Below are 14028 nucleotides of genomic sequence, written 5' to 3' on the forward strand. Positions count from 1 at the left end.
ATATATATATATATATATATATATATATGTATTCAAATATATGTATATATACATATATATATATACATATGCATATTACGCATGAAAGCATAAAGCGCAAACAACGGCCGCATGCCAGTGTCCAATCGCTCCTGCTGACGATCTTTGAACATAGAACACAGCAATCCACTTGGATGAATTGAGCTAGCTGTAAATCACTCCTCCGGGGAAAAAGGCACATTACCGAGTGCGAAACACGACAACAATAAATCGAAGTGAACACGCTTGCACAACGGCACCATTATAAATTGAAACAGCGCCGCCGCTCACCGATTTCAACGCAGAGACGCTATATAGCGGATGCACACTGCTGTCGGTTAGTGTTAACAAACCCATCACAATTAGCTTCCAAACAAATGCTCATACACGGCAAGTACTGAAGTAACAGCGCCGATGGCATAACGGTCGGTTCGTGTTCGACACCAACGAACATCGTGCACGCAAAACTAACTGCAGTTTCCAGTTCAGGCAATTACTTGAGGTTTTAAGCCTGTCAATTAAAACAAAAATTCAAGTTTCGAGTTTTAATGGACAGTCAGTCGTGCGCTGCTGAACTATACAACGCATCGTGTAACATAAAGAGCTATATTAAGAGAGATTTCCTAAACGTGAGACACCTAAATGCTGCCACACCGTATCAATTACCGATGTGGCCAACCACAGTTTTCTAAACCATATGATCAACGCAAGCAGATGTAGAAAAAACCCAAGAGGCCAACCTTATATATGACAGTATATATATACAAATTCGTGCAAACTACGCAAGATGGTGCAAACATCCAAACTAAACCTGCCACCAAAATGGCTCTTCACATTGTTTACGATACTTTATGCTAGTTCCTCGTGTGTGGACTCTACAACATTTCAATATTTATTCGATGATATTTATCAATCGCCTCCTGTGTTCCAAGCATAAAATTGCGATAACAGGCAGACTGCAATTGCATTCCAAGGCTGTGCATAATTAAAGGCTGCATTATCGTGCTGTCCATATATCATTATCGAATACAAGTAAATACAACTATAGCACGCTCTTACTATACAACGTACGAAAATTCATCATGCATGGCATGGCATTGTGTGAGACAGCCCACATAGGGATGGCAGCCATACTGAACGGCTACTACTTTGCACCACTATTGTTATTCGTATCACTACGCACAGCTGCGTTTGCAACCACTGGTTTTCTCGGCTTTCCTTTGGGCCAACCTCCTTTCCTCTTCGTCAGACTCGGCACAGTGGGCTTTGCAGCGGCGCGGCTGCCCCCACCTAAGCTGCGGCTGCGGGTGTGCCGTAGCGAGCGTAGCTGCGACATCTCCGGCGTGAAACCGGCGGTGTCCTTCTTCCTGGGACTCAACTTGAGACGCTTCGGCGTGCTAGCCGCGGGCGAAGCTTCCTTCGTCGGCGCCGCCGGCATGGCCGCCGACGATAACGACCGTCTGGTTGTCCTTCCGCTCTGCGGAGGACGCTCGTCGACTGCGCGCTGCATCGCGCGCGTCTCGTGCTTGCCGGCCCTGTGTCTCAGCGACGCGCGACGCTCGACGACCTTGCCCGCGTCGGTCCCGCGCTTCCTTGCACTCCTGCCGTCGGGCGACACCGAAACCTCGCTGCTGGCCGGACACTCTTTCGTCGGCTCCTCCAGGCCACCGGCGACATCGTCGGTTTCCTCGACCGCTGAGACGTCGACCCTCGCGACAGCAGAGGTGGGGTCCTCGTTCAGTGTCTCGCGCGCTGCGAGGCTGTTGTCAGAGGCTGGCATCACGGGTGAAGCCAGCGCAGCCATTGCTTCAGCGATGTCGACAGCAGCTGTCGGCTCAGGCGTCCTCTCCTCGGGTGCAGCCGCCTCCGGTGCGGTCTCGCCATCGACTTTCATCTCGTCAGAAACGGTCGCACGCATCTGGCTTCGCTCGTTGCATTTCGCGAGCGCCGGCGAATCGCTTCCCGCTGGCGCCGCGTGAATGTGCTTCTTTGCAGCTTGCTTCGAGTCACCCCGCGCTTCCGCCGCCGCAGCCGCATCGTCGCGATTCGCGAGCTCTTTGACGGAATCGCAGCCCTGGCGTAGGTGTCGGCGCAGCGTCGCTGAGAAGGGGAAGTACCGTCCGCAGGTCGGGCAGGTGCGCTGCTTCTTCACCTGCTCCTCGAGCTTCTCCTGCAGCGAGTCGACCGAGCGACCCTCGCGCGTAAAGTGCGGGCAGATCTTCAGGTGCTTCTCCAGGTAGGAGATGTAGCTGAAGCTCTTATCACAGGGCTCGCACTTGTGAATGTCGATCAGACTGCCGTCGACGCCCGGCGCCGGCGTCTTCGAAAGCGTCGACGCCGTGAGATGTGCACGCTTCTTCGTAATCGGTCCTTCTGTCAGCTTCTTCGAATTCCGCTTCTTGCTCGCCGCTGCCGCGCCGTTCGCTTGTTCGATGGTCGCGGGCTGCGCCGCCGCCGCCGCCGCCGTGCCAAACTTGAGCTTGCGCTTGGTCTTGCCTAGCAGCCGGAGGCGCGTGAGCCACGGCGAGTTCTTCGGCGGGCGTCCGCGCGGCGAGCGCGTCTTCGAGAGGTTGTGCAGCGCGTCGGTCGCACACTCGAAGACGATGTGCGAGTGGAAGTCGTCAAGCGACTCGAAGCTGCGCTCGCAGTTCGTGCACGAGAACGCGCGCGGCGCCGGCTCGCTCGCCCGCTGCCCGCCGCCGGTGCCGCCACCGTCCGACAGCACGCCGACCGCGCTGATGTAGCGACACAGACCCGTGCTGACGATCAGGTCATAGTCGCCAAAGTCGATGATCGGGTGCGCGTTCTGCTGGTGCTTGCGCAGCAGCGTGTACTCGCCCTTGAAGTCCTTCATGCACGCAAAGCACATGCTCGAGTTGCGGCACTTTTCGAAATTGGCGCTGACGCTGTTGCGTGGCACCTGCGGCGACGTGCGTCGCCGTGGCCCCATCGCCGTGGCGGCAAGCGCGTCCGGTTTACTCGCTGTCAAGTCTAGCGGCTCGTCACACTTGCACGGAGCCGATGCTGCTGCGCTGGAGGGAGTTTTGGAGCGCGGCTGTTTGTGTGCGGACGCTGTTGGCGCGACGGCTTCTTGATCGGAGCGGCTTTGCTCTTGCGCAGCGCTGTCGTTCGTGGCCAGCTTTGGATGTTTGCTCCGCATGTGCTGAGAGTATAAGGGGTAGTTTATGAATAACACCTTGCAGATTTGGCACTGATGTATCTCGGAGCTAGCGAGACCGCTTTTTATGCCCGGAATCTTGTGCGTAAAACCAGCTAACGTGTGTTTCGCGTGCTGAACCATTGAAAGCTCTGGCGTCAGGTCGCCATTGGCATATGCTACGATAGCACTAACGGGAGTGTTCTGATCACCCACACCTTCCACAAGGCTGACTCGCTCATCAAAGCCTGCACGTTCGACTGGATTGAACCCGTCTGGGAAATTGTACTTGGACCACGTGACGGCATTCACTAGCGGCTTGGTCGACTCGGCAACTTTCTCGCCGCAGTTCTTCTTAGCGAGGCTAGCAATCTGCTCGATGGTACCATCCACGAAATACGTCACGTTGTCGCACACGTTCTCGGCGATGTTAATCACGTACGAAGAGGCGACGACGTCCGCTCTGCCAAAGCTCGACTGCGACTTGAACTGCACGTCGTGCCTCAATCGTCGGTGGCGGCACAGGTTGCCATAGTGACTAAACGCCTTATTGCACATGGAGCAGATGTACTTCACCGTCGAGTTACCAACTCTTGCATCGATCCCCTTCTCGGCTAAGCGCTTCACTACTTTGTTGTTACTCCATCGGTTCCTCTTGTGAGTCGGCAAGTGTTCTTCCAACTCGAGCTGCGTTTCAAAAGACAGGCTGCAGTGGTAGCAGGCATGGCAGCCTTGCCTGTGACAGCTCTTTATGTGCTTTCTCAGATCGTCGCTGATGTTGAACGCGGCTGGACAGAGCGCGCATCCGTGCGACCTGGCGCCCTCATGAATGCGCTCATGACGCTTCTGGTTTGTGCTGGTTGGAAACCCCTTGCCGCAGTACTTGCAGAGGTAGGGCTTGCTCCCTGAGTGGTCGGAATCACGCAACATCGCATCAGGCACGTGCGCCAACGACGCCGGATACTGCACGAGGGATATGTGCTTACTTCTCGCGTGGCGATCTCGGCTGTGTCTCTTCAGGTCGGGCACACTGGCAAAGCATAGTACACACGCTTTATGTAAACACGTTTTACGCATAGCAATGATAACGATCTAAATGCAGACAACTCAATACACTGCTCTTTTTCACAACTAGATATAATCATTTACAATCAATGAGGACATCTCAGACAAGGAATGTGTACTTGCTTGAAGAGCCAACTTCAAATTAAAGTTAAAAAATATCACTCTGCACCACACTCATGTAAACATGCGTTCCAACGTAATGCCTCTTCAGGCTAAAGCTACACCTATAGACAACACCACATATATTACACTGAAAAAGCCAACTGCTCGAGCAACGAATAACAATATGGCTTGAATTCCACTGAAATTGGTAGTCATACCTGTTGCATGTAGCTGGTAGGCTGTCGGGTAGAGAATTTCCAGTTGCCAGCACTACCTGGTCGTTCCCCACTGCATGAATCTGCCTCTCAACTAGTCGTCCTTCCCCACTCCCAGCTAGACTTGTGACTGCTGTGATGTCTGCCTGGTCGTCCTCATCGCTCAGTGCAACGATCTCGTAGTTTACGTTCGAGGAGTAGGTTTCCTCGGCTCGATTTGTGGCGACCCGCTCCAGGTTATTACCGACTTGCGACGTGCCACCGTCCATGTTTGCTGCTGGTCTTTCCAGCGTAACTTCCCGTGATACGCTATCACGCATCCCTAACCCTCGCTAGCTTCTATTATACATTTTTGGGCCGGATGAAATCATACTCCTACATTTGTACGTGCAATTTGCTCATATTACGACATGCTCGCAGTACCTTGATGCTTAAATGCACGTTTCCCAATGCATACTATGATATATAACTGGTGGAAACTCCTCGATGTCACAGCCAACTTTACATTTGCATCCACGGAATCTCAACGACAAATGGCTATACTGTGTACTCCCTGGTGCCTGCTTCTACCATCACCCTGCAGTCCACCTTGAAGCCACGTGGAAAACCTTCCTGGAAATTGGCATAAAAACCACATTAAACATTAAAGTGCAGCAGAACAACTGGTACCTTTCTAATGGCTAATGTGACTGCCACCACTACCACTAGTAAAATCATTTCAGCTCTCAGTGGTGCTGTCGTTACTGGTACCATTTCCACTGCTTCTACTGGTGCAAATACTGTAGTAGTACCAAATAATGTGTGTGAATAAAGAGGTTGTGTCATGGTTTATAATAGTTGCAGACATTTTTATTGTCGATTTTGTTTCGATTGCGAGATGATGTCAATTGTAAACTGTCTTCGGTACGTCAACTATGAACATGACAGGGAACAATTTCCAGCCAAAAATTTGCAAAGCAAATGTGCTATACAAAATAAATTTTGCATAGCAATTGGATAAATTTGTATAGCATTTTTTTTCAGACAATCACAGTGCAAATTTACACCGCAGTGCATGCTTGGCGTGTTATCGTGTCTGCCTGTGACAGGCACAGCTAGCTTAAGCCTAGGACACACTAGCGATTCTGCATGCTGCCCGGCAGCGTTTAAACAGCGTGCGAGCTTGGCACTCGTCCGCTCGCCAATGTCGAGTGAAAATAATATCGGGCGAGTGAAAGCTAAAGCTGACTCGCCCATGTTGCGAGTATAATTGTCTAGAACTTTAATCAAATGTTGGTTCCTTACGTTATATAATATCCAAACATTGATGAAATACAGTTCTAGCGATTGTGAGGGCGGCTATCTGACTCCTCGACCACGACATCCTCACTTTATAGTATCAAAGTGCACCGAAGAAAGCAGCCCGGCGAGAGCGTGCAGCGCCAGACACAGGCGTGGCTGTGTATACAGTGCCTGGGCGGCATATTGATTGATGTACGGGGGGGGGGGGAGTGCAGGATTGTTTAAAAAGTCACGTGGCCGTGGTGTTAACACAATCAATAAAATCGGCGTAACGTGGCATTTTCATTGACGCAGCGCAAAGCAGCGAGAATAAAAGTAAATTGTAAACATGTATGTTTCCGTTTACATCTCGCATGGGCTGCATCGCACAACTGCGATTCATAAAAAAATATGCGTAGCAAATGGCTGAAAATACATCGCGAATTGCGATGCGATACCGGGAAAATTATTCCCTGCATGACTACATGATCATGTTATCATATCTGTATACACGCATGATATGTTAACAAATAGGTTAACCTCTTGCTTTATTAGTCTAAATTGTGAATTTGAGGTTAAAGCCCAATATTAAAGTAGCACCCACGAAGCCACTATCATTTACAAAAGCTAAACATTTTTGACATCCTACCAGGAGCATCTGACAACATCACTAAAGTTGAAATGAACTACTACCAACAAGCACTGGACATGTCTATGAGGCTAACAGTGCATGAACAAATTTAGTCAGAGTTTTAAAGAACATCCAGGTTTTGCAGAGTTGTTTCCTACTGGCCAAGCACTCTTATGAAACTGGTTTTTAACTAGTCCTTGAAATCAGATAGCAGTGCCATCAAGGAAAATATACGAGGTTTTCTGTGCCTACCAAAATCTGATTGTTTCTACTCAACCAACTTGACCTGATATTACAAATGTTTTGCAAAAAATCACAGAATACATTAGGTTCTATTCACATACACCAGTGGTTCTTGCTCTCTAAAGAGCATCATGTTAACTAGCCACAGGCTCGTTAGTCTCGCAGCCTAGCTGGGCTTAAATTACACAGCATACATGGTAAAGTACATGTTGAATTTGCCATGCACTGGCTTCTACTGAAACCCCCTAAATACCAACATAGTAATGGTATTACGGTAACAGATAAAAGCTACACGACTATGATTAGAGGACACTGTGCAAACGTCTGTGGCGCTCCTACGGGTATTTGCAAATTTGACTCTCCCGCAGAATAACACTAATTTTCAATCAGCATAAAAATCGGGAGAACCTTGAATTTCAAGATCGCTCCAGAGTCTCACTAAAATCACTGTGTTATTGTTAACCAGAGACCCATCTACCCGTCTTTTGGATGGCCTATTCTTGGATGAGACTAATGAAATTTGATAGAGACGGAATGAGGGTGGCACAATTTTATATGTTATACACCTTGTACAACTGACAACAGTGCTTATAAGAATATAAAATCATATCAGATTATTGTCTTTTTGGCATTTCAGACTAAATTTAAAGCATATTAAAGTAAGGCCCTCCCCCTAGGGCGCTTTGTGCCCGCAGCATCCTCGCTTTGCTCAGATGGTGAGACTCCCTGATTTTTTTCCCTGGCTAGCACTAAAATCTAAACAATATTTGTCATCATTTAGGCAATACGTTGACAGTAAGGAAATTAAACAAAACATGGTGCAATAACAAACAAATGCAGTAACTTTGAAGTGACATCGCAATAACAAGAATGCTTACGAAACAATCCAAAAATCACAAATAAATGTACAGTGCAATCAATCGTTAAATTTTGTATTAAGATACACTTAATAATTAAACAAACTAATGGAGATTAGTGGTATATGTAAGTGCTAAACATTTTTTTTACATGAATCTCGTGTAGCCTATATTATTTCATTACTCATCAGGGCGCGAAATTAGCACCGGCCCACCAGCATATATGCTGGCAAATTATTTGGCCAGTAACATTGGCAAAACATCGTCCCTCCGAGCCGGTGGTTTCAGCCCGTGTTAGCGAGTACCTACATTTTTATTTATAGCATTAATGAGCAAATAGCCTACATTACTGTTTTACCTGAAGAATATCACGGCATAGTTTATCAACATTTTACAAATTTGAAATCGAAAATGCAAGCGTGAAACATGAAATTGATTTTTACAAACAAAATTTATGAGGGCTGGTAAATTATGGTGAGGGCTGGTAAGAAATTGCTGTTGCCAGCCTTCTGGGCCAGTGCAAAAAAATCTTAATTTCGTGTCCTGCTTATAATATACCATATATTTTATACGCCTATATATGTCCACGATATTAGTCAGCTAGTAAATGGAGTAATTAAAATAAGGGCTTTTCCAATTACTTTAAATCTACATTGCAAAATAAATATACACACTAGTATATGGTAATATCATGAATGACATAGTAGAGATCTCTATTATCAATTGTATTACCATAGAGTTCATTATTATAATTTCAATTACATTACTCCTAGTAGTGGTAGTAAACTAGTATCATGAACCTATATTATCTATACGAGTGTATAAATTGTACAGATATGTTCATGTTTGTATGGATTTCAAATAATTGCACACGTTAAGAGCTCCAAATCAACTGTAACAAAACAAAGTAGAGCCTACAAGATATATCGCCATAAACCATGTTTGGGGTATAGTGGCCCCGAAGACATACGTCCTAAAATCACAGCTTGTGTAATATATCGTTATGAAAGTGAGTCCCTTGCACCCCTGTAGTCCTACCCCTTTTTTGTTTAAATAGTATCAAGAGCGTATTAAGGAGAGCGTACAACGGTGAAATGCTGAAACCATGCTGCAGTATTAGTCGAATTAATAAACTTTGCCCGTTTTATTTTGACGATTGTTTGTGGTATTATTGATCAACTGTCCTACGTTGCTAATATAAAACAAACCGCTAGGCCCTACGATGCCTCTACGTTGAGATAATGAGCAGTGAAAATCTGGTATTTTCGCCGAGAACCTCGCGTGTTTCCGTCATTCATTGACAATAAATTTTTTTTCCTTCTACTATCTTTTCTCGCATTTCCAGTCATTGACGCAGCCATTACTCCACAAAAACGTCTTGTTGTTTATCCCCATGGTGATGACCCGCTCCTTACGCTGGATGTAGTAACGCTGTAGTAATAACGTATCGAGTCAGCGCTACACAGCGGCGACCGGAAGCAACATACAGTCACAAAACGAGACAGTCGCAGTAAAACTGATCTCGTCGGTTTTCGACGAAAATACCAGATTTTCACCGCTCATTACCTCAGCAAGCAGGCAGGAAGGTTTGTTTTATATTAACAAGGTAGGACAGCTGATCAATAATACTGCAAAGAATCTTCAAAATAAAACGGGGAAAGTTTATTAATTCGACTAATACTGCAACATGGTTTCAGCATTTCACCGTTGTACGCTTTCTTTCTTTATACGCTCTTGATAGTATCATTCTGATATAAAACAAGGCTGCTGCTGCTGCAACAAAGACGACAACAACAACTACTATACTACTATACTACTAATAGTCATACTCCTACTAGTATTACAACGTTACACTACAATAAACTCGGTTAAATTTAAGATTATAACGTTATATTAACATTATATAAACGATATATAATGTTAACTCGGGTTACGTAAATTTGCCCATACATAATTTCAGGAGTAGATAATAGGGAAGAAGTGTGACTTCAATAAACAAGCGAAATTCGTCATTTACTAGCCTTAGAATACCTACGATTTACTACTCGTGACTCAACCAACTTAAGCTCAAATCGTACACAGTACATTCGCCTAGCATCGTGCGAAATCGTTTCCTCGTATACACCAGCAATCTGGAGATAGACGTACGTACGACACGAAAACGTACGACACGATTATCCATTCTTTGGCCATCAATCTAAACGTATTGTCTGCCTAACTTGAAACAAAAGGCAGCTACTAACACACTCTTGCTCACTCGGCGAGGCGGTGTGGCTCGCTGGGAGATTGGAGCTGGAGCTGCTGCTGTTTGCAGTGGGGGTGCGTGCGTGGGGGGCATACCAGCTGTATGCCGGGTCAAAGGTTATCTCGCCGAGTGTTGCGTCAATGTCCAATCTCCCAGCGAGCCACACCGCCTCGCCGAGTGAGCAAGAGTGCATTAGTAGCTGCCTTTTGTTTCAAGTTCGGCGGACAATACGTTCGGATTGATAGCCAAAGAATGGATAATCGTGTCGTACGTTTTAGTCTGTATCTCAGGATTGCTGGTGTATACGAGGAAACGATTTCGCACGATGCTAGGCGAATGTACTGTGTACGATTTGAGCTCAAGTTGGTTGAGTTACGCATAGTAAATCGTAGGTATTCTAAGGCTAGTAAATGACGAATTTCCCTTGTTTATTGAAGTCACACTCCTTCCCTAATATCTACTCCTGATAATTTGTAAGTTATTACCACCTTACTTGTGATATGAAACAAAAACTTGCTCCTGCATAAAAAAAATTTATTCCTATGAATAAATAGGTTTTCCATGCAAAAACACAATTCTAAGGCTAGCTCCAAAAACGGTCTTGCTAGGGTTAGAAGACCGTTTCAAACATTGGCTGCAGCTAAACACGTAGTTGTCTTATTTGCCAAGTATCACCAAAGAACACTTCACATGTGATATAGCAAATGAATCCACATACATCCACCTTCTTGTAACCATCAGTGCACTACGATGCGCTGGGTACTTAAGGGGTTACAGCGACTTTTTGAGACGAATGCAACCAAATTTATGAATTCCCACCATGTTGTATCATTCCGCCTGTGACTAAAATCCGCAATGGATCGAACAAGGGAAATTAAACGAACTGCGGTCCTCATGTAAACCACTCCTACATCCGAGAACATGTCATCTAAGGTTTTTACAAATGGCACAGACATTTGTGAACATCGTTCCACTTGCTTTCGTGTGTAATGGCCGTGAGAGCCATCGTGCGGCTATTGTACTATTTTTATAGTATTTTTTAGCGAGTCTTTTCCGTTTCAGGTTTTCCGTGTCTCTCTTCCGTTGAGCGTCCGCAGTGTAAACATGGCGGGTAACCAATCGTGGAAAGCTGCTTGGAAAGTTGATATGCTGTGAGAATTAGCAGATTATACCATGAATTAAGAGATACATTCTAGTTTAGAAGCAGGACAACTGTGAGTTAATGTTCATATTTCAAACAAGACAAGTCAAAGGTGGTAATAGAATAGTTTTATTTGAGATATACAGAGTTATTCATCTAGATCTGCAGAGGTGATAGGTTTTTTGTATGGAAGGGTGTCAGACTGTATAGACGATCAATCGCACAGCCTAGTTGGGCTATTCTAAGGCATGCGGCTCGTTACGGAATTCCGTGTTACAGACTTTTCTGCATCGCATCATTTTCATAATGCGAGGCATTAGTATTACTATTATTATTATTATACTAGTTATTAGTATTACTATAACTTATTATTAATATTAATACTAATAGGTCTAGATACCTGAAACCGTGAACGAACGGCCGAGCACTAGGCCTAGGAATGCCGAATGGGCCGTGTCGTGTATAACTATAACTAGTAGTAGTAGTGGCAGTAGTGCTACTACTAGTACTACTATAGACCAAATAATTCTGTCCCATATAACCTTTTTTATATTTTGGTGAGGGTTATTGGGACAGAACGGGGTTCATTGAAATTTCGTGAGATCGCATGCAAAATGCATGCGCTGCGAATGCGGCCCGTACGCCGCTATTGGCACAAAAAACACCTACCGTTCCCTTCTACATGGCTTTACCTTGCTACTGATATGTGTATACATTCACTTCAATCGTTATTCACTTCTTAAAAGATCGTTTTTAGAGACAAATCAGAGCGAGTCTATCAGCCCTTCCGCAGCGCCACAGATACAAGCAAGAACCAGGGGCTATTGTAAGCCTCGCTCTGATTGGTCTGATTGTTTGTAAATGGCGAATGTAATTTACTAAAGTTAAATGAAGCAGGGTTTCTGAAAAACGATCTTTTAAGAAGTGAATAACGATTGAAGTGAATGTATACACATATCAGTAGCAAGGTAAAGCCATGTAGAAGGGAACGGTAGGTTTTTTTTCGCGCCAATAGCGGCGTACGGGCCGCATTCGCAGCGCATGTATTTTGCATGCGATCTCACGAAATTTCAATGAACCCCGTTCTGTCCCAATAACCATCACCAAAATATAAAAAAAGGTTATATGGGACAGAATTATTCGGTCTAGTACTACTACTACTACTAGTAGTAGGCGCAAATCCACTTTAGGCCAAACAAAAAAATACCTTTGGTTCGGGTCACATGATTGTGAAAATTAGGGTCGGTAGGTAGGCATACAGCTTTGAAATGCAGGAGCCACGAGATGCAAATGACTTGCAGTTGCATGTACCATTGCTGCAAGTCATGACATTGTTTTCAAAATGTGAACACCAGTCGTTTACTGTGTGTGTTACTGGTATCGTGTCGTGTACTGGATAGTAGTGTTAGGAATCGCTCCAAAAACGGAGCTTGATTAATCGTCTTGAACAAGCGAGTAACCGAAGTGTAAACGGCTCTGCGGCCGCGTATAGCACGATAGCATGCGTATACTATATAGTACATAAAAGCCGGCCGCTGCACCATACGACCTTCAGGCTCTGTTTATGAAGTAGCCGGCGGCCCCCAGGCTCTATACGACTGTTTCACGTTGGAGGATTCTAGGGAACGTACGTAGGTAGAACGTTTCACTTCGCGCCACAAAGTTCTGTTTATAAATATTTTGGAACTCTCCTTAGGTAAATAAAATGACAAGAGTCGGATATTTGAATATGTATGATCGGCAGGCGGTATCTTTGAATTTATTTTTTCTTGAAACCCTCTAATGACCGCAGTCGCACATTTTATCACTCCGAAATGTGAAGTCGGGCGGGTGACCCGAACCAAAGGTAATATTTAGGTCGGCCTTAGGCACCTTAGGTTTCACGAAGTGATGCACAGATTTCTGTGTATCATCAACTGATGCACAAACTTTCCGTATATCAAGGAATGATGCAAAAACCCTAACCCTAACCCTAACCCTAACCCTAACCCTAAGTCATAAAGTATAACCTTACTCCTTAGATATCACGAAGTGTGTTACTGTTAGGGTTAGGGTTGGGGTTAGGGTTAGGGTTTTTGCATCATTCCTTGATATACGGAAATTCTGTGCATCAGTTGATGATACACAGAAACCTGTGCATCACTTCGTGATACCTAAGCCTAAGGTGCCTAAAGTGGATTTGCACCCTAGTACTAGTACTAGTAGTATAAGGAACCACCCATTCGTGCACAGCAACATACATGATACAGCATAAATATAGTAGTTAGGCGGTAGATAAACGATAAGCTAAATAATATATAAAAATTATTCTATCACACACACGCACGCACAGGTGTAAGTTGTAAACCCGCGATATCAAACGCGCCTTTTGCAGGTGACCCATTCACTTCCTCGACTGGCCCTTCCAGACTCACGTCGCAACTAGTCGCATTCCAAGAGGAAGAAACTCACGCAAAGTGGGAGAAAAGCATCAAACTCGCAACAGTTTCAATATACGACGATTTAAAAATATACCAAAACAACTTCTAGCTTTACTGTTTGTTACACCTGGAGTTCATCTGCCAAACACAAGTTGCGAAAGAACTTTGCACTTCGGAAAATGGCGACTCACTAATCGCGTTATTATTTTGAACCATGTGACCGCATCCAAATCCAATATGGCGAATGTAGATCGTACGGATGCATGTCTGCGCGGCCGTACCGCATAGACTAACAATATCATTCGCTAATATCGATATTTTTCGTCCATTGTAGCATAGACTGACGATCCCGTTAGCCTATGGCAGTAGGATTATTATGTCCGAATTTGAATATGGTTATAAAATTTTGATGGAGCTTGTGATCACGTTTATCCAAATACTAGCTGCGCGTACGTACCCGCTGCGCTGGGTAAAATCGTGCTACTAATTCATACTACTAATAATGCTCAAGGGGTCGACGTTGTCGTAACAGGTACTACAGATATGTACCCGAGCCCCGAGGTACATATATGTATACACAAAGTGTACCAGATCTTGTACTACAGAAGTGTACCCTAACCCTAACACTAACCCTAACCCTAACCCTAACTCTAACCCTAACTCTAACCCTAAAC

General features: G+C 45.2%; 1 protein-coding gene across 4 annotated transcripts; it reads right to left on the reverse strand.

The window, feature by feature from the left end:
• Positions 1-8: 8 nt before the first annotated feature.
• LOC106808394 lies at positions 9-13551 on the reverse strand. 4 transcript variants are annotated; one of them, XM_014811103.1, is made up of 3 exons: positions 13482-13551; positions 4561-5169; positions 9-4205 (listed from the first exon to the last, which is right to left on the reverse strand). In XM_014811103.1, exons 2-3 carry the CDS (start codon positions 4875-4877, stop codon positions 1163-1165), a joined length of 3360 nt encoding a protein of 1119 aa, XP_014666589.1. In that variant the 5' UTR covers positions 4878-5169; positions 13482-13551; the 3' UTR covers positions 9-1162. The 4 variants fall into 4 exon arrangements, with proteins under 4 accessions (XP_014666589.1, XP_014666590.1, XP_014666588.1 ...); XM_014811104.1 differs by having other exon boundaries at positions 13470-13541; XM_014811102.1 differs by having other exon boundaries at positions 13449-13540.
• Between the last annotated feature and the right edge of the window lie 477 nt (positions 13552-14028).

This window comes from Priapulus caudatus, unplaced genomic scaffold, assembly GCF_000485595.1.
Source record: "Priapulus caudatus unplaced genomic scaffold, Priapulus_caudatus-5.0.1 Scaffold272, whole genome shotgun sequence".
Lineage (NCBI taxonomy): Eukaryota > Metazoa > Priapulida > Priapulimorpha > Priapulimorphida > Priapulidae > Priapulus > Priapulus caudatus.

Bases quoted from the DNA above. Each gene is read 5' to 3' on its own strand.
- LOC106808394 (XM_014811103.1), bottom strand. From the start codon at position 4,877: ATGCGTGATAGCGTATCACGGGAAGTTACGCTGGAAAGACCAGCAGCA. The intron at 4,206-4,560 runs GTATGACTACCA...ATGCTTTGCCAG, and splicing joins CTACCAGCTACATGCAACAG to TGTGCCCGACCTGAAGAGAC.